Raw genomic sequence first — 19,780 nt, 5'->3', positions numbered from 1 at the left:
AAAAAAAAATTTATTTTATATATTGTTTTTAAATTTTTTATATTTTACACCCTAAATATATTCTTAGTAGTTCTTAAGAAAAATATGTATTATTAATGCCTCAATAATAACGATGTTGCATCTGCCACGTGTTTTGCCACATCAGACGAGACAAAATTAGACCATATACACACATTTTCAAATGTGGATGATACAAACCATACATAAACTAGTCGTCATCAGTAAGAAGGCATCAAATTTACATAAAAGAGCCATGAACAAAAGATACTTAGCATCTCAAGCCAAAACAAGCAACTGGAACTCCCATTCACATTACTTGAGGATTGGCTTGACTGCAGAGCATAAGGGTGATCATCAACTCCATCCTCATCAGCCAATGAACTGTTGCTAGATTTAGAAGAGGCAGCACAAGGTGGAGCTTCCAAGTAGTAGGAGAGATTCTGATACCTGTGTGGATCTATGCACAGATCCTTGTTGTCCCTAACATCCAGTCTCTTTCCAAGCCTGCTCACAAACCCATTTGAGAACCCAATCTCCCCAATGAACTGGTTCTGGCTCAAGTTGAGCTGACCCAAGTGTGGCAGTGCCCCTAAACTTGGAGGGATTGACCCATTTAAGCTGTTCCTGTCCAAGGACAAGGCAGTGAGGTTGCATAAGGAGGCAAAGTATGAGGGTATGGGTCCTAAAAGCCCACATCCAGATAGACCCAACACAGCCAGTTTCCTCAGAGATCCAACAAAGAGAGGTATCCTTGTGCCTATAGGATTGTTCACCATTAACAGGTATTGCAACTCTTTTAGCTCAGAGAAGGTCTCTGGAATTGGCCCAGTTAGAGAGTTGTAGCTCAAATCCAATAAAACCAATCTGTCTAACTTACCCATATCAGGTGGTATCCTCCCAGAGAGCTTATTGAAGCTGAGGTCAATTTTTTGGAGGGTATGGAGTTGGCCCAGAGAAGAAGGCACCTCCCCTGCTAACTCATTCCAGCTGAGATCAAAGATGGCCAACCTAGTCAACCCACCAATCTCCACAGGGATTTCTCCAGTGAGGGAGTTGTAGCTGAGGTCCAACTGCTCCAGGTTTCTTAGCCCACCAAGCTCCCCTGGCACGCCTCCATGTAGGTTGTTCTGTGACAAGCTCAGGACTCTCAAGTTGGCCAACGTAGCCAGGCTTGAGGGGATCTCTCCAGATAGGCCGGTGTTGGACTTGAGCACCAACTGCTCCAAAGAGGAGGCATTGGTGAAGAGAGATGGAGGTAGGATAACTTTAGCTGGGGCAAGGAAACAACTAAACAGAGAGAAGGACTTGAGGTAAGGCAGCTTGAGAAGAGACGGAGAGAGCTTGGCTGAGGGCTTACAAGGAGGAGAGGCAACGTCTGGGCCAATGTGGATTCTGGTGACATGAAGCAACCCATCTTGGTCTTGATTCTGAACCATCTCACATTGGATCCCAGGCCATGGAGTGTCAGTACAAGGGTGCGGGTGGAATTGGGCCCATGTGGGGTCTTCTAAGAGGTCACCCAGCACCTCAAAAAGACCCAGTAGCTCCTCCCTACCCATCCCAACTCCATCACCATCACCCACGACTTGGGATGCCGCCCCATGAGCAAAGAGGAGGAGCAGGCAGAAGAAGAAGAAGAAGCGAGCCATGAAGGCTGAGAGCTGTGAAAGTAGGAGAGTGATGAAAGAGATGGGTCATGAGTGAGCTCTTTCTTCGTATATTAATGAAGCCGAAGCCTTCCTCTGTGAATGTTTGTTTATTTGGGGCTGGGGCGGAAAGCTGATGGACAACTGTTACGCTAATGTGTCTGGTTTCACCTCCAGGGGGGGCATCGACATGAAATGTCCTGACTTAAACTAGTGCAAAAATATAAATAAAAAACATCTCCTTGGGTACGACGCCCATAATTTTTCTATGGCTGTCGAGTCCCTTCTCTTGCCAAAGCCGAGCTAGAACCGGAAACTCACTGTCCTTCTCTCTGTCTTTTACTATTCAAACCTTGCATTTCGATCAAATAATTTTTCTTCTTTTGTCTACAAAAGAAAAATAATTTTTTTTTCTTTAAGCGGTCAAAGTGTTGCTCAAAAGGAGGTGGGGTGGAAGTAAAGCTGCGGGATGACGAACAGGAAGCACAGTGCTGACCAGTAACTGTGGGTATTTCCAGGTGGGGCCCACGGGGCGTATTTATTTTTCAAGTGTGGACGGCATTGGAGGGGTTTGTGTTGCGTGTTGGGTGATGGGGACTGGACGTAGGAGCAGGGGGCGTGGTCTTGTCGTACAGAGGGAAAGTGGTCTTGTTTTGGAAACTAGAATCTCTTGTCAGATTCCTTTCCTTTCTTTGTTCCAGAGAAAGAAGCCTAATTTTTAATTCGGCTCTTATTTTTTTTTTAAATTATCAAAATAGATTTATTAATTAATTAATCCGATCCGCCCTAAATTTGTAAGGAATCGGCCTTTTATCAGGGGTGGGTGGGCTGACAAGAGCGAGCCCTTCATTTCACCAATCTGGGCCAGTTAGGCCCAATCATCAAAATAAACTCTCGTTTGATTTATTTTACTTCATATTTGATTCCTTATAGATTGGTTGGCCTTCCCAAAACAGTGATTAAGAGTATAGTTAGGTAAATTATAAATCTAATACAATAGATTCTTTGGAGCATCTGGATTAGACACTCAAGAGTTAGTATCAATGAGGATTATGATCCTTTATAATTATGTAAGAAATTTGTAAGAAACACCCTATATTATTATTGCTATTGATCATTCAACATTTATATTCTATTTTTTTAAGTTATCTCAAAACCATGTTATGATATGTTCAATCTGATGAAAAGTATTTGTGACACGTATTGCTTCAATTAGCTATTAAAATTTTGTGTTAAAATATCATACTGCTATTACTTGATTTACATTAGGCCCTATAGGAACCAATTGACTCTTATTTTAGAGGAAAAAAATATAATGATTTATGTATATGAAAATGGGCTATAATCTCCCAGTATATTTCGGTGGATCTCATGGAAAACTAGTGTACATTTTACATTACATAATTCTTGTCTGCCAATCTTGTGTAAGCTGCTATCTCTTTCCTTTCCTACTGATATCCTTTAATTTCCTCCCAGAAAAAGGAGTTGGTGACAATAAATAGTGGGAAGATAAGATGGTCTCCATCATTGTCAGCCACCTCCCCTGCAAGACACGGACACCTCATACTTGCAGAGAAAGAAACACCAATAGATGTGTTTTTGACCTAGATCTATTTTCAAGAGGGGATCTATTTCACTGCAACCCTAAATAAAACGTTAAGTTGCTAAACATTTTACCTACCTAAAAATAAAATGCTAATTAAATTAGTATTTTTTTTTAAAGTAAATGTTGATATGATCGGTCCAGTTCTGATTCTTATTGAAAAAAAATATGTTAAACAATTCGGTGATTTTTTAGCATTTTTTATTAAAAATATTAAATAAGAAAGATATAGAGAAAATTATTTATAATTTTATAATTTTATGCTCGGTTATTCATGCTAGTTATAAATATGTCATTACGAAGATATAAAATAGTTCTGTAAGTTAAAATTACAAGTAATTTCTCGTATCTAGTTATAAAATATATCGTTATGGAGATATAAAATAGTTTTATAAGTTAAAATTACAAGTAATTTCTCGCAACAAATTGTGCTTAGAATTATAAAGAAAAGACCTAGCTCCTCTAAATTTTACTTTAATTTTTTTTTATACTTATTTGTAATAAAATGCTCTAACTCTTTAACATTTTCTAAATCTAAAACGCTAAATAGTTAAGTATTTTATAAAAAAAATTTAAGATTTTTATATAAAAATAAATTACTGATAAGTTCAGCATTTTACCTGTGAGCTACAGTGCCATCGACCCATTTTGATATTAAGTCTTGAGATGGAATTTATTTAGATAAATAAAATATAAAAACCGAAAGATCAAAACCCAATTGCCCTCTCCTTAATTACATATTTTTAATCGAGGGATCCACGTATCTATTCGGGTACGAACGGAGACTATTCTTTCTCTCTTCTTGTCTTACTTATGAGTTATGACGCAAGCAGTGACACTTCCCTATGGACTTTGGAACGCTATAAAACATCTCCCACCCTTCTGGAGTACACTAATTATCTACCCATTTATCCATCTTTTTTATCCATGGCGTCTGAGAAGGGAGTAACGCTGTTGGATGTCTGGGTGAGCCCATTCGGGCAGCGGGCTCGGATAGCTCTGGCCGAGAAGGGGGTGGATTACGAGTATAAGGAGGAGAACTTGGCGGATAAGAGCCCGTTATTGCTCAAATACAATCCGATTCATAAGAAAATCCCGGTACTTATCCACGATGGGAAGTCCGTCTGTGAGTCGCTTTTCATGGTCCAGTATATCGACGAGGTGTGGTCGGATAAGCATCCTATCCTCCCATCGGACCCTTATGCGAGAGCGCAAGCTCGATTCTGGGCCGATTTCGTGGATAAGAAGGTATAATTCTTTTCCCCCCATTGATAGTTATTCTAGGGTTCTGGTCTTTTGCATGTCAATTTTGGGGATAAATTTTGCTGATAATGTCTTTTCTTGTGGTCCAAGTGTCAAGAAAGGTCAGATAATGTTGTTTAATGGGATATATATTTCAACTCTTAGACTAGTCAAATACTAAGGTTAATATCTACATTTAAGAAGATTTAAATAGTTATAAGGGAATAAGGGGGCATTTGAAAAAAAAAATTGCCTTTTAATTTTTAAAAATAATAAAAAATGAGTTTTTTTTTTTTTTTTTTTTTTTTATGCGCAGCCGAGTGGTTAATATCTTAAAAAGAATAAAAAATTTTATGTAAAAATGAGCAGAGGACTAATTTGTGAATCATATTTTTGATATATATATAAATACTAGGTGTATGAGAGTGGCACAAAGCTATGGAAGCTCAAGGGTGAAGGGCAAGAAGAGGCCAAGAAGGAGATGATCGAAAGCCTTAAGCTCTTGGAGGCGGAGCTCGGCGAGAAGAAGTACTTCGGCGGCGAGACGTTCGGCTTCGTCGACATCGCCTTCGTGCCGTTCACGTCGTGGTTCTACACGTTCGAGACTTCTGCCGACTTCAAGGTTGAGGAGGTGGCTCCCAAGCTTGTGGCCTGGACCAAGAGGTGCATGGAGAGGGAGAGTGTGGCCAAGACTCTCTATGATCCCCTTAAGGTTTATGAGTTTGTGGGCATCTTGAAGAAGAGATTTGGGATTGAGTAAGAATCTAAGGAAGGATGGCAATGCATCATAGCATGGTCATGGCTACACATATATGCTTTCTCGTGTTGTTTTGAAGTCTTCATGGAGTCTTAGTCTACGTAGAGTTTGGAAACGAGGCAGCTCGGCGTTTGCCTTTTTGTTCCTTTCTTCTCTTTACACTTTGGTGTGTCAATAACTATGGAAGCTTTCAATGGTGTGGATCTCATGCTGTGATTGCTTTTAATTGCTTTGAAATTGCATGATTTGGAAACCAGAATCGGGCTTGATGAACTGCAGAGAGGGTAGAGGAGGAGACTAATTAATTAACGGGGCTCTATATTATTAATCCTGATCCACCCTAAATAATTAAATAAACTCTCTTTTGATTGATTTTAGCTACTGGGATGATTTGGATGCCTAGTCCAAGCCTAACACATCAGCAAAGTAGTCGAATTCCTACCCTCGATCGAACAGAACTGATTGTTATGCCAACGGGGACTTTTTCAATCATTGGGGATAAGACACTCAACGAGGATGATGATCCATTTAGTTATTTGAGACATTTGTAGAAAACACTATATATATATCACCCTATTAAATTATTATTTATCATCCAATTTTTACATTTTATTTTTGTTAAAAAAACAAAAAAAAAATCACTTTATAATGTTTGGATAAAAAAATTTCTCGAAAATTATCTAACTTTCATAAGAACGTTTTTGATAACTAGAAAAGACAGTTTAATAAAATGATTCATTTTAAATAAGAAAGTCAAATTAAAGAAGTGAAATTAATTTTAATAGGTAAGAAAACTATTTATTCGATATATGTTCTACAATCAAACTATTTAATAGGTAAGAAAATAGTTTTATTTTTATATATATAGTTTTTAAAAAGTTACTTTACTGAACTGAAATACTTCATTAAAATTCAACTTCTAACAACCAAAGGCATCCTAAATTATATAGGGATAGATGTAAATATATTAACTATTAAACCAAGCGTTTGGTAAGAACCACGACATCATCGAATTTCAATATTATAAGAATAGAGTAAGAGAAAAAAAAAAAGTTACCTTAGATTAGGAAGGAACCAAATCACCAATTGGGTATTGTTGTTTACATAACAAGTTATCTTATTCAAATCAGATAAATTTTCCAGGGACTAATATAAAAAGATCCAGTAGCTATCGGCACGAGTACATATAAGTAAATTAACCCATTAAAATCAAAATCTGGTGATCGATTTGAGTATAATATTATTTTTGGGCACGAACGTAAGATTGACGGAGAAAGACAAGAGACAGCGCGATGCACAAGTGAGGCAGAGGCGCATCCTGTGGGCTCTCTGCTTCTAGCATTATAATATTTATTGGGTGTACGAGGACGACAGAGATATTCTTTTATTAAGATTAGAAAAGAGATTAATGGATTAAATTTTGTTATATCGCATGATTTAAGAAACAAATAACACCACATTCTAGTTTCATAGCACGAGCATTTCAAAGCAAAAGCAAGGCTTCGTTATTGTATGTAAACAAGAGAGAGAGGAACAAGGAGGCAACGCCAAGCTGCCTCATTTCCATAGCTCTGCATAGTCTAAGACTCCACCCACACTTACAAACAACAAAAGAGCTAATTAAAACACAAAGAAACCAAGCAGACATATAGATATATATATATATATATATATATATATATATATATATATATATATATATATATAGGTAAATAGCCATGAAGACTTGTTAGATCTCTACTCGATCCCATATCTCTTCTTCAGGAAGCACACAAACTCATAAACCTTAATAGGATCATAGAGAGTCTTGGCCACACTCTCCCTCTCCATGCACCTCTTGGTCCAGGCCACAAGCTTGGGAGCCACCTCCTCAACCTTGAAGTTGCCAAAGGTCTCGTACGAGTAGAACCACGACGTGAACGGCACGAAGGTGATGTCCACGAAGCCGAACGCCTCGCCGCCGAAGTACTTCTTGTCGCCGAGCTCGGCCTCCAAGAGCTTGAGGATATCTATCATTTCCTTATTTGCCTCCTCCTGTGCCTCACCCTTGAGCTTCCATAGCTTTGTGCCACACTCATACATCTGGTATTTATATATACCAAAATATCAAAAACTCGATAAAATTGATTCACAAATTAATTTTTTTTGTAAATATTTGCTCATATTGTTTATATATTCACAAAAACTCGATACAACTCTCCCTGACCTCCCCGCACATTCAAATCAGCAAAATTTATCCCCAAAATTGACACGCAAAAGAACAGAACCCTAGAATAACTATCAATAAGGGGAAAGGAATTATACCTTCTTATCCACGAAATCGGCCCAGAATCGAGCTTGCGCCCTCGCATAAGGGTCCGATGGGAGGATAGGATACTTATCCGACCACACCTCGTCGATGTACTGGACGATGATAAGCGACTCACACACGGGCTTCCCATCGTGGATAAGTACCGGGATTTTCTTATGCACCGGATTAGATTTGAGCAACAGTGGGCTCTTCTCCGCCAAATTCTGCTCCTGATACTCGTAATCCACTCCCTTCTCGGCCAGAGCTATCCGAACCCGTTGCCCAAATGGGCTCACCCAGAAATCCAACAGCACCACTCCTTTCTCCGACGCCATGGATAAGTGAAAAGAAAAGATGGATAAATGGGTAGATAAGTCCTCTCTGCTTATGAGAGTATTCCGGAAGAGAAGGAGATTTTATAGCGCGGTTGGCATTTCTGGAGAGTTCCAAAACCCATAGGGAAAGATGAAGAGTCACTGCTTGCGTCATAAGTTTTGTGACCACCGTATAGACCAGAACAGAACAGAGAAGAATGAGTTTTGACCAAACTATCCTGTTCCAATTTATTTGTACGGAAATAAACTTCTACTAAATTTATTATTATTTACTGTAGTCCAAGCTATAAAACTAATTAATATTTTATCTCTGAGCAAAAATATTAATTAGAAAAGACTGAACTGATCAGCGATTTTTTATATATAATATATATATATATTACTTTAACTTAATCTTTCAACAATTAAGATAAAAAATTATGCGGTGATAAAAACACTAAACTAATTAATGTTTTTACATACGCTAATTAGTTTAGTATTTTTATTAGGACTATAATAAATTATATCTTATTTAATAATAAATTTAATAGATAGTCTATTTCAGCACCAAAAAAAAAAATATATATATATATATATATATAGTCTCTTGTAAGAATAGTCTCCTTGACTTCCAGGGTCGGTAACTAGGGGTGAAAACTGGTCCGATTCGGATCGGATCGGATACGGATAGAAAAATCATATTTGATCTGGATTTAGACACAGATATGGATAGCTATTTATAAAAATGTCCAGATCTGAATCCGGATACGGATAGCCTTTTAGAAAAAAATCTGGATCCGAATACGAATACGGGTTTGATTTTATCATATACGGATTCAAATAACGGATATCCATAAATACCCAACTAAAAGTTTGGTAACCAAATAAAAAAGTGGATCCCTCCAAAGATAATAAGAAAAAAAAAAGTTAATTATATATTTACCCCCTCAACTATTATTTTATATAATTTTTATTAATCTAATCAGTTAGTAAATCTTTAAAATAATTATTTCAATTAAACTTTCTAATGGCGAGGCACTATAATTTCAGAAGTGTATTTATTCATTTCTCTATAGAGGTTGCAGTGATAGTTGAGGGCATTAAATATGTAATTAAGAGGAGGGCACTTGGGTTCTTTATTGGTGTTTCTTTCTCTGCAAGTCAAGTGGGTTTTGGTCTTTAGTGATCAAACATCCAAACTTGGATAGAAATGCTAAGCAATGAGATTTGTATTTATTCATTTTTCTATAGAGGTTACAGAGATAGTTGAGTGCAGTAAAGATGTAATTAAGAGGAGGGCAGTTGGGTTCTTTATTGGTGTTTCTTCCTCTGCAAGTCAAGTGGGTTTTGGTCTTTAATGATCAAACATTCAAACTTGGATAGTAATGCTAAGCAATGAGATTAGGATATAAATGAGGTGTCTTACAGTGGAGATGGCCGGCAATGGAGACCACTTTATCTTCCCACTATTAACCGTCGTCATCTCCTTTTTCTGGGAGGAAATTAAAGGATATCAGTAGGAAAGGAAAGAGAGAGCAGCGCACGCAAGATTGGCAAATAATGTAAAATATAATAATTTTTTCATGATATCAAACATTTTTATCTTCCTTTATCTTTCTATTTCATAAATTATATTACGTGCCTATTTCTATTTAGACACAGTCTCTTAATTAATTATAATTTCTAATAAGATATACAAAAGCATAGCGGTAACAATTTAGTCTAAGTTATGATAATGTAAACAAGACCACAACTTGTTTATAAATAAGTTGTACGAGTCATAAACGAGTTACATGGATTATAAACAAGTTATTAGGTGACGAGTTATAAATAGATTTTTCGAATATAAACATAATTTTCAAGTTATAAATATTTATTTATTATAAACGAATAAAGTCATAAATAAGCTAGTGAGTCAAATCATAAATAAGTTAATAAGTTAAGATAATAAATAAAAATAAAATCCGTTTATAATTTAAATTTAATTAAACAAAACTCAAATCCTATAAGGTAAACTTTTGCCGCCCTATAAAATCACTCTAAACCAGCCTTATAGAACTTTCGGGAAACATATTATATGAGCTAAATAATGGAAAGAAAAAGGCTGTAAACTATACTATTCGCATAATATAGGGTGTGAAATGAAAAGAAAAATCCTTCAGTCAAAACCCACTTGCCTCTTCTTAATCAGTACCAATTTATATTTATTATTCCTCTTGAATTTTCTATTCTACTTATTGCTTAATTCTATTCTAATTCCAAGTCATGCAACTAACCCACCTCTCCTCTCATTCCCCCGCCGTCCAGATTCCATCCGACGGCTCACATTACGTCAACACCTTCGCGTGGACAGCAGACGATGTCGCCACTCTCTACGTATCTCTCGATTCGCTCCTCGATCCTACGTTTCAGCAAACAGCGCCAGTCCACCCAATCCGGACGTCCATCATATAACGAACGGCTGATAAAGAACCATCCCAAATCCTCGTGACGCAAGCCGTGACATGACATTACTTACATTGAATAAAGAAAAGAACGAGCAAATCTCGAGTAATCCTCGTCTTACTACTGCTATATAAAGGTTGTAAGTCCATTGAGAAATATACACCAAAAGAGTTCGAGGAGAAGAGATCTAGAGAAGAAAGAAGAGATCCACAGTAATGGCGTCGGAGAAGGGAGTGAAGCTTTTGAACTTCTGGGTGAGCCCATTCGGGCAGCGGGCTCAGATAGCCTTAGCCGAGAAAGGGGTGAAGTATGAGTACACAGAGGAGAACCTGATGGATAAGAGCGAGCTTCTATTGAAATCAAATCCAATCCATAAGAAGATCCCCGTGTTGATCGACGACGGCAAGCCGGTATGCGAGTCCCTCATCATCGTTGAGTATATCGACGAGAAGTGGGCCGGTAAGGCCTCGCTTCTCCCCTCGGATCCCTATTCTCGGGCCCAAGCCAGATTCTGGGCTGACTTTATCGACAAAAAGGTTATTCTGTTTATATATATTATTAGTTCATTATCTAATGGTTAGTCGTCGTCGTCGTCTGACGTATATATGTATATATATACACGTATTAGGTCTTCGATTGTGGATCACGTATATGGAAGCTCAAGGGTGAGGCACAGGAGGAGGCGAAGAAGGAGATGATAGACATCCTCAAGCTCTTAGAGGGCGAGCTCGGCGACAAGGAGTACTTTGGCGGCGAGGCGTTCGGCTTCGTCGACATAGTGATGGTGCCGTTCACGGCGTGGTTCTACACCTACGAGACCTTTGCCGGCTTCCAGATTGAGGAGACGACTCCGAAGCTCGTGGCATGGGCCAAGAGGTGCATGGAGAGGGAGAGCGTGGCGAAGACTCTTCCAGACCCCAAGAAGGTTTACGAGTTCGTGGGATTTATGAGGAAGAGGTTTGGGATCGAGTAAAGGATCGATTGAGTGTTTTTTATTTGCTGGGTGGGTCTTCCTTCTCAGTTGTGGTCGTTTAATTTCTGCTTCATGATAATAAAGTTTCATGTCCTGTTGACTTAGACTATTTGTCGTAGCATTCAATTCCAATTCCTTGGGCCCAATTCTGGCCTGGTTAAGGCCCAATAAAAATAAAGTATCTGGGCCGAGGACCCTACACATATTATAAATAAACCCCTCTCTGTTTTCTATTTATAAATACAGCCTCCCATTTGCTAAAAAGTTAGAATTGCATAGTTGTTTAATCTATAAAGTCATATTAGAGAACAAACTATAAAAACATCATTTGAACGATATCTTTTTATAATAAAGTGAGAGCTTAATATAGACCAAATGTAGGGTTTTTATGTCATTTTCCAAGAGTTCAAAGTTCATACCAATTATAACTTTTGTGCTCGATCCCAATAATTTCACGTTATTGGCCGCATAGTTGTCATGTGCAATTAAAGGTCACCATATATGTTTCTCATCATCATCATCATCACCTGTCATATCCCATCTTGGATTATTGAAAGCTACCAAACGATCGAAGGAGCTTTGCACCAAAAATATCGAGGGCAACGTTGAAGTTTTTCCAATGGTGGAACAATGCATCATGACTCTCGAGACTCGTTATGGCATGATGATCATCATATGGGTGCATGAGAGAGAGAGAGAGAGAGAGAGAGGCACCATCTTCACATAATGTGGTCTGATGCATGACCATTGCGTTGATGTCGCTTCACAACAAAAAAAAAAAAAGAAAAAGAAAAAGAAAAAGGAGTTGGAGATGATGGATAACTTATAATAAAACTTCATTTGTAATGTTAATGCATCTAGGTATCATCTTATGTGTATGTTCTAGATTGTAAAAACTATATCGTTGTGAGAATCAAAGATGTGATTGACTTTTGGACTGGAATAATGGCAAGTAAACGGAGGAGGAGATCACCACGATATATGGTGGAGGACTTCAACTCCAGATGGTGATGTAGAGGAATTGAAATACATTAAATTCATGCAGTTGACCACCAACAGTTGCTTTCTTTTCTTTTTTCTTAGAGAAAAAAGCTGAGGACATTTAAATGAGAAGTTAGTGAGAAAATAATAAAGAGTACTTGAACTTAAAAAGCTAAGGACACGACACGCCAAACTTTGACGTTCCTCACCCCCTCCCCTCATCCAGTAGTGTTTGCTCAAAGACAAATCACTCTCAAAGCTCCTACGTACCAAGCCAACCACAGGCCTCGAAGTCATGACAATGTAGGCATTGGTTTCGCACTCTTTTGACACTGGAACAGAGATTTAGTTGACAAAGAGAGAGATTTGAGGGTCCCATCTTGCCCTTAAGCCAAAAGTTGGACTAAGTGTTAGGGTACCCTCCAATTTACCTGGCCAACCATCTTTTCTTAACTATGAAAATGAAAATGATTCAAAAGTTTAGTGCCCAAGTTTTTTACCACTCTCGCATACTAATTTCTTTAAATACTTTTAGAATATTAAAATTTTATTTTCTTCCCTCAAAAAATAAGTGCTGTTCACCCGACTTGACTTGTATATGAATTTAAAAATTAGCAATAGTAATTTTAAACAGAAGTATCCCTAAAAATATTGGTGATGTGAAACTTCTTAGCAGGCTACGTGGGCCTACTAGTCACGAGAGAGCTCGAGTGACCACGTGTTGACCGGTGATTTGTCGACAAGCATCAGTTGGGGCTGGAGCCCACCCACCTAGGTCGTCCGTTATTCCAATAGATTAGCTTTCAAAACCTATAATATGCAATAAATAGTCTTTACTTGGATTTAAAGCTCCAAGCAGTTCCAAAATCTTGTACCTAAAAGTCAGTCCTAAAAACGCTGACTATATATTTCTTATTTTGTTTGTCACCATGAGGGGCATGAATTGATGCCCAATTTGGCAATCTTGCAATAACTCCAGTCAAGTTGGCTTGTTCTATGTTTTCTGACACCAAAGAGCACAGAAATCTGTAATGAAAGTACATATGATTGCAATCATTAAGTTAAGAGGCTTTTCCCCCAAGTCATGAATATAAACTAATCGTGCATGTGAGATTACTATTTGGGCTCCTATAATATTTAATTAAAGCCTTTTAAGAGACAAGGAGAGTCGTATAAAAGGCTTATAGACTTAGTGCTCAAACTTTATAACCTTAGATTTGATAGTAACAGAGGAGATTAATTAATCCTAATAGCCTCCAGATATCCAATACAGGGATTAGAAAGGCAAGACAAAGATGGCCATCCACTGAGGAGCAAAGCCAAAATGAGCCAACTGTTACTCTCCCTGTTTGCTTCTAAGTCCACATGGAAATCATTAGATTCTCCTCACAGAGACGCCAAGAGAAGTCTCTTTTCTCTTCTCTTCTCTAATGGAGGAACCAAGAGAGAGAGAGAGAAGCGAAGAGGAGAAGAGAAGAGGAAGAAGAAGGCCACTCTCATGGGTCCCCTCCCCCCTCTATAGCTAAAGTTCAGAGTTGACTCTTTCTTCCTCTATTTCTCTCTCTCGCTCTCTCGCTCTTCTATATACCTCAGTGGTGGTGGAGGTGGTTTCTGACAACCCACCACCCTCGCTTACCTTCTCATCTTGAATCCTTTGAGCCCAGTTGTGGTATTCTCACCTCCCAATAGCCATTTCTTGCATGACCCACTTCTTGATTTCCTTCCTTTTCCCCCTCCTAAGCCATTTCCGGGACTCCATCCCTTCTCTTTTCTTCAAAGTTGCGATCTTTTTTTTAGAGTTCTGTTAAGGAAAAAAGAAAAAAAAAACTCTTGACTGGGGAGCTTTAGGATTGGTCGAGTCGATGGAGATGAGGCCCAAATGGTGGTTTCTCCAATTGGGTATCTTGGCTTGCCTTGCCGTCTTCGTAATGCCGCAGGACGAGCTTGGAACGCAAGTGCTCATGGAGTTTAAGAGAAGCCTCGTTGATGTGGAGAACCACCTTTGGAATTGGAACGCCTCGGATCCCACCCCGTGCCGTTGGAATGGCATTACCTGTCTCAATTCTGAGGTAATGTCTGTAAACCTTTATGGTTTCAATCTCCACGGTGGTCTCTCTGCTTGCATCTGTAGACTTCCTTCCTTGACCATTCTGAATGCGTCCATGAACTCCATCTCTGGCCCTGTCCCTAGTGACCTGATCTATTGTAGGAACTTAGAGGTTCTTGATCTTAGTACCAACATGCTCCATGGGGAGATTCCCCAAGAGATTTGTAGGCTGTCTTCCTTGAGAAAGCTTTTCCTGAGTGAGAACTACCTGTTTGGTGAAATACCTGCTAACATTGGTAACTTGACATTTCTTGAAGAGCTTGTCATCTACAGTAACAACCTCACTGGGATGATTCCTTCTTCCATTAGGATGTTAAAGAGTCTTAGGATCATTCGTGCCGGTCTGAATGATCTGTCGGGTCCAATTCCGGTTGACATCAGCGAGTGCAGTAGTTTAGAGATTTTTGGTCTTGCCCAGAATAGGTTGGAGGGGGTTGTGCCTAGAGAGATTGAGAGACTGAAGAATTTAACCACTCTGATTCTTTGGCAAAACCACTTGAATGGCGAAATACCGCCGGAGCTCGGTAATTGTAGTAGTCTGGAGATGATTGCTTTGATGGACAATGCTTTTGTAGGAGGAGTACCTAAGGAGCTCGGTAGATTGTCAATGCTAAAGAAGCTCTACATTTATAGGAACCTATTGAATGGGACTATCCCCAAGGAGCTAGGAGATTTAGAGAGTGCAATCGAGATTGATCTCTCTGAGAATCGCTTGACCGGAATTATTCCTAGGGAGCTTGGTCAGATACAGACTCTTCGTTTGCTTCACTTGTTTGAAAACCTCCTGCAAGGCAGCATTCCGCCGGAACTAGGCCAGTTGAGTCTTCTTAGGAGAATAGATTTGTCGATAAATAACCTGACTGGCACAGTTCCGATGGAGTTTCAGAACCTTGCATCTTTAGAATACTTTCAACTCTTCGACAACAATCTTTTTGGAGTCATTCCTCCCATGTTAGGAGCCAATTGTAATCTCTCTGTCCTTGATCTGTCTGACAACAGACTTACTGGCATCATACCTTCATATCTTTGCAAGTACCAAAAATTGATCTTCTTAAGCCTTGGATCAAATGAGTTGGTTGGTAACATCCCTCATGGAGTGAGAACCTGTAAGTCACTAGTGCAGCTAAGATTGGGTAGTAACCTACTCACAGGAAGCCTTCCTGTTGAATTATCTGGACTCCAGAATCTGTCTGCTCTAGAGATGAACCAAAACCGTTTCTCTGGGCCAATTCCTCCTGAAATTGGCAAATTCAAGAGCATCGAGAGGCTCTTTCTATCAGACAATTACTTCATAGGTCAGATTCCTCCTGAGATCGGAGAACTAACAGAGCTTGTAAGCTTCAATATTTCCTCAAACCGACTTTCAGGAGCTATACCTCGTGAGTTGGCAAAATGTACAAAGCTCCAAAGGCTTGATCTTAGCAGAAACCAGTTCACTGGGTATGTTCCTGAAGAGCTCGGGAATCTAGTGAATATGGAACTTCTAAAGCTGTCTGATAACAATTTAAATGGAACCATCCCAAGCAGTCTAGGGGGCCTTTCTCATCTCACTGAGCTGCAAATGGGAGGTAATCATTTCTCCGGTCATGTGCCACTTGAGCTCGGCCAGCTTAGAGCTCTTCAGATTGCTCTTAATATCAGCTATAATTCTTTGTCTGGAGAGATACCCTCTCAGCTGGGGAACTTGCATATGTTGGAATTCTTGTTTCTGAATGACAACCAGCTTGATGGTGAAGTTCCAGCTTCATTCAGTGAGCTCTCAAGCCTCCTTGTGTGCAACCTTTCTTATAACAACCTTACTGGATCACTGCCTAAAATTCCTTTATTCGAGAACATGGACAGTAGCAACTTTCTTGGAAACAATGACCTATGCGGTACGAGAGCAAAAGCTTGCCGGCCTACACCAACGCCATCATATGGTGCAGATACAGTTTCGGCGAGGAAGGAGACCTCAAAGGAGAAAATAGTTAGCATTGTCTTTGTCATTGTGGGGATAGTGTCCTTGGTCTTGACTGCAGGAGTTTGTTGGTCTTTAAAGCGCAAGATACCTGATCTAGTTTCACATGAAGATCGTAAACGAAGCATTTCTGGTCCTTACTTTTTTCTCAAGGAGCAGATAACATACCAAGAACTTCTCAAAGCTACAGATAATTTTTCAGAGAATGCTGTAATCGGAAGGGGAGCCTGTGGCACAGTGTATAAAGCTGTCATATCTGATGGCAGTATAATTGCAGTTAAGAAGCTGAAGGCACAAGGAGAGGGTTCCTATATTGACAGCAGCTTCCGTGCTGAAATATCCACCCTTGGAAATGTTAGGCACCGCAACATTGTCAAGCTATTTGGTTTTTGCTCTTATCAAGACTCTAATCTTATCCTGTATGAGTATATGGCAAATGGAAGTCTTGGAGAATTGCTTCATGGTAATAAGGAGATATGTCTGCTGGATTGGAACACTCGCTATAGGATTGCTCTTGGAGCTGCTGAAGGCTTGCGGTATCTTCACAGTGACTGCAAACCTCAAGTCATACACCGTGACATAAAATCTAACAATATACTACTGGATGGGACGATGGAAGCTCATGTGGGTGATTTTGGCTTGGCAAAATTAGTTGACTTCTCACACTCCAGAACCATGTCTGCAGTTGCTGGTTCATATGGTTATATTGCTCCAGGTGAGGTTCTTATTGAATAATCATTTTGATAATTTAGCTAGATTGTATTATTTTGTTGCTAACCTTATGCTTTTCAAGGAAGAAATAGAGATGAAACCATAAAAGAAACCATATTTTCTGCTAGGATGCTGGAATGATGTGTGAAAATTTCCTTTCCCAGTTATGCCATGCTCGATCTGTTTATCTAGGATTTCAATGATGTAATTTGCTTACTCTAAATGTGTTAAAGGAAAGAAATTATAGTAATTATAGTATAGCTGTATCTTTCCTATATTAGATTTTCTTTTCTCTATATATTTGTACAGAATTATTGATTGAATAACAGATAGAAATTCCAATTTCCACTTACAAAATGTAAGTGGTTTATAGAGGTTTACTGTTGATTGTTGTGTTTGCCTCAATTAATGGTGATCATATACGATGTAGTCTCACTCATTCTACAGACTCCAATAGAAGTATTTAAGGTGAAAGATACCAGATGCTTTATTACTCAATACATAGGTATTCATTCCTAAATTTATACGAAAATGGTGGTCATGTTGAACCTTGCTAAGTGATTCAAAGAACACGACTCTGACACTGTACTTCATATGTTGTTCATATGAGAAGATTGCAGTGCTCTATGTTGCAGCCTTTAATTCTTCAAAGGACATGACTCTTACTACATTCCCATAGCATTAGAAGTCATAAAGGTTCAAGGCTATTAGACCTTTTGTAATACCTGAATATACAAATGTCTAGGCTAAACGTGGTTCAAGATTATACCTTGCTATTTAAGCTTACAAGAATATTCTGGATTGTCATATTTCCCATTTTGCTAATCTTCACTATCCTTGAAAATATTTAAGCAACAAACACATGCATATATAAAGATTCTGAGACTTTTAGCTGGTTAAAGTCTGTACCTTTTCTTCGCTCACAGATGTTATTTATTTCTTGATTCAGAGTATGCTTTCACCATGAAAGTTACTGAAAAGTGTGACATCTATAGCTTTGGGGTTGTTCTACTGGAATTAGTCACTGGGGAAAGCCCAATTCAGCCTCTGGAGAAAGGAGGCGATCTCGTCAATTGGGTGAGGAGGTCAATGCAAAATACAACACCACTATCTGGGATTTTCGACAGCCGTCTGGATTTAAGCTCAAGAAGCACGGTCCAAGAGATGTCTTTGGTTCTAAAAATTGCATTATTTTGTACCAGCGAAACACCTCTAGACAGGCCAAGCATGAGAGAAGTCATATCAATGTTAGTTGACGCCAGAGCCTCTTCTAGTGATACTCCCTCCTCTCCAACATCAGAGACACCTTTAGACGACGAAGATGCTGCTTTCACAGGTTAGCAGTATTAACTCACTAACTACTCTAAAATTTTAAAACTGTTAGATAATAGTAGTTTTTATATTTTTGTTCTAACAAGCGGCACTAATCATTTGTTGCCTACTAGGGTATGGCATATTAACTTGATATACTGATAAGATCCTTCCTTCTGATAGGAGCTTGATATGGTGAAATAATTCAACAGAATGTGATATTGACAAAGCTTTCATGATATATTGCAGGAAAACTCTGATCTGCTATATTGTGTTTTCCATCTCAATTGGCCAATAAGCTCTTCCCCTCTAGTCAAGTTTGGAAGGAAGCACCTGCCATTGCATCAGTTCCTACCTTCAGATTTCTAAAGAGCTTCCAAGGGGTTACATTCAAAGTTTACAAAGTGCAGGGGGGCATTAAATGGAACATGAGAAAATTCTGCAGTCATGACCCAGGGATACAAACTGAACCAAAAAAAAAAAAAAAAAAAAAAAAAAAAAAATTGTGCAACAAATAAAGATGCATCTCGAGTTAATTCTCTTGGCATCCTTGTGATGCTGGATCTCTACAGCAATGTACCATTTCCTTTTTCCTTCTTTCTTTCAATGCTTAGTTTAGTATCTTCTAAGAGGAACCAAAAGGAACAGGAAGACTGGATGCTTCATTCTATGATTTTGTTAATGAAGTGAATCACAGATAGTTAATTAGTTTTTTTCCCTTTTTTTATTGGAGAATAAGTGATGGCAGTACCTTAATGGTAATTTAATTCCCCTATTATTATTGGCTGCACTAAATCTTCTTTCACTATTGCACATCTTTTTAGTTTTAATCCAACAACATCATGATATTGCCACGGTGTTAGTGCGAATCACGAAGCCTGTCATCAATCATAAGAAGCAATCAGGGACCGTTGGTTTAGCATTAGACCTCTCCAGTGCACCGGAGTTCTCCGTTGTTTTACCGCCAGGTTTAGTTGGAGAATAACATTTCACACCCTATAACTTTATGATTTTACCAAGGACTCCCACCTCCGCTTTTCCTGAGCTCCGAGCTCGCCTCCAATCTTTACAAGGTAGTCTCTGGTCTTACTTCGTCTTCGTTGTCCTTATTTAACCCATCTCACAAGAATGCCCGTAAGGTGTTTGTTGATTTGATTGTGCGACGACTTGAGACTTGTCTTTCTCTTTGTAAACCTTATGTAAAGGTTGTCTTACAGTAATAGAATTGGTTGTTATTGAATCAAATGGCAAGTTCGTTTCAAATTTCCTAATTCGTTTTCTTGTTCAACTTGTTAAGTATGTCTTTTGACAGGGAGGAATCAGATAATTACCAGTCCAGCTATCCAATTCTCGAGGAGAAATGGTTGCACGTCTTACATCAAAATGGTCATCAGGTGAATGAAGATAACCTATGCACCTCTTAATAACAATTAGGTTATTTTT

The 19,780-nt window shown here is 38.7% G+C and overlaps 5 protein-coding genes across 5 annotated transcripts; 3 read left to right on the top strand and 2 right to left on the bottom strand.

Annotated features, from left to right (window-relative positions):
• Positions 1-148: 148 nt before the first annotated feature.
• LOC140796244 (uncharacterized) lies at positions 149-2,023 on the bottom strand. Its single transcript, XM_073149182.1, has one exon. The coding sequence runs from the start codon at positions 1,647-1,649 to the stop codon at positions 219-221; it is 1,431 nt and encodes a 476-aa protein (XP_073005283.1). The 5' UTR covers positions 1,650-2,023; the 3' UTR covers positions 149-218.
• A 2,103-nt stretch (positions 2,024-4,126) lies between these two features.
• Positions 4,127-5,442, top strand: LOC140796857 (probable glutathione S-transferase parA). Its single transcript, XM_073150004.1, has 2 exons — positions 4,127-4,497; positions 4,907-5,442. The coding sequence occupies exons 1-2, from the start codon at positions 4,177-4,179 to the stop codon at positions 5,249-5,251; spliced, it is 666 nt and encodes a 221-aa protein (XP_073006105.1). The 5' UTR covers positions 4,127-4,176; the 3' UTR covers positions 5,252-5,442.
• Positions 5,443-6,729: 1,287 nt separating this feature from the next.
• On the bottom strand, positions 6,730-8,020 carry LOC140796214 (probable glutathione S-transferase). Its single transcript, XM_073149137.1, has 2 exons — positions 7,553-8,020; positions 6,730-7,330 (listed from the first exon to the last, which is right to left on the bottom strand). The coding sequence occupies exons 1-2, from the start codon at positions 7,871-7,873 to the stop codon at positions 6,986-6,988; spliced, it is 666 nt and encodes a 221-aa protein (XP_073005238.1). The 5' UTR covers positions 7,874-8,020; the 3' UTR covers positions 6,730-6,985.
• Positions 8,021-10,445: 2,425 nt separating this feature from the next.
• Positions 10,446-11,374, top strand: LOC140796057 (probable glutathione S-transferase parC). The gene is made up of 2 exons (XM_073148900.1): positions 10,446-10,833; positions 10,926-11,374. Exons 1-2 carry the CDS (start codon positions 10,513-10,515, stop codon positions 11,268-11,270), a joined length of 666 nt encoding a protein of 221 aa, XP_073005001.1. The 5' UTR covers positions 10,446-10,512; the 3' UTR covers positions 11,271-11,374.
• A 2,312-nt stretch (positions 11,375-13,686) lies between these two features.
• Positions 13,687-19,132, top strand: LOC140797082 (uncharacterized). The gene is made up of 3 exons (XM_073150368.1): positions 13,687-17,030; positions 17,976-18,362; positions 18,587-19,132. The coding sequence occupies exons 1-3, from the start codon at positions 14,114-14,116 to the stop codon at positions 18,595-18,597; spliced, it is 3,315 nt and encodes a 1,104-aa protein (XP_073006469.1). The 5' UTR covers positions 13,687-14,113; the 3' UTR covers positions 18,598-19,132.
• Positions 19,133-19,780: the final 648 nt, after the last annotated feature.

Source organism: Typha latifolia, chromosome 10 (assembly GCF_019914945.1).
Source record: "Typha latifolia isolate L0001 chromosome 10, TyphaL0001v2, whole genome shotgun sequence".
Lineage (NCBI taxonomy): Eukaryota > Viridiplantae > Streptophyta > Magnoliopsida > Poales > Typhaceae > Typha > Typha latifolia.
This window is presented reverse-complemented; position numbering and strand designations above follow the sequence as displayed.

Bases quoted from the DNA above. Each gene is read 5' to 3' on its own strand.
- LOC140796057 (XM_073148900.1), top strand. From the start codon at position 10,513: ATGGCGTCGGAGAAGGGAGTGAAGCTTTTGAACTTCTGGGTGAGCCCA. The intron at 10,834-10,925 runs GTTATTCTGTTT...TACACGTATTAG, and splicing joins CTGACTTTATCGACAAAAAG to GTCTTCGATTGTGGATCACG.
- LOC140796244 (XM_073149182.1), bottom strand. From the start codon at position 1,649: ATGGCTCGCTTCTTCTTCTTCTTCTGCCTGCTCCTCCTCTTTGCTCAT.
- LOC140797082 (XM_073150368.1), top strand. From the start codon at position 14,114: ATGGAGATGAGGCCCAAATGGTGGTTTCTCCAATTGGGTATCTTGGCT. The intron at 17,031-17,975 runs GTGAGGTTCTTA...TTCTTGATTCAG, and splicing joins ATATGGTTATATTGCTCCAG to AGTATGCTTTCACCATGAAA.
- LOC140796214 (XM_073149137.1), bottom strand. From the start codon at position 7,873: ATGGCGTCGGAGAAAGGAGTGGTGCTGTTGGATTTCTGGGTGAGCCCA. The intron at 7,331-7,552 runs GTATAATTCCTT...TATAAATACCAG, and splicing joins CCGATTTCGTGGATAAGAAG to ATGTATGAGTGTGGCACAAA.
- LOC140796857 (XM_073150004.1), top strand. From the start codon at position 4,177: ATGGCGTCTGAGAAGGGAGTAACGCTGTTGGATGTCTGGGTGAGCCCA. The intron at 4,498-4,906 runs GTATAATTCTTT...TATAAATACTAG, and splicing joins CCGATTTCGTGGATAAGAAG to GTGTATGAGAGTGGCACAAA.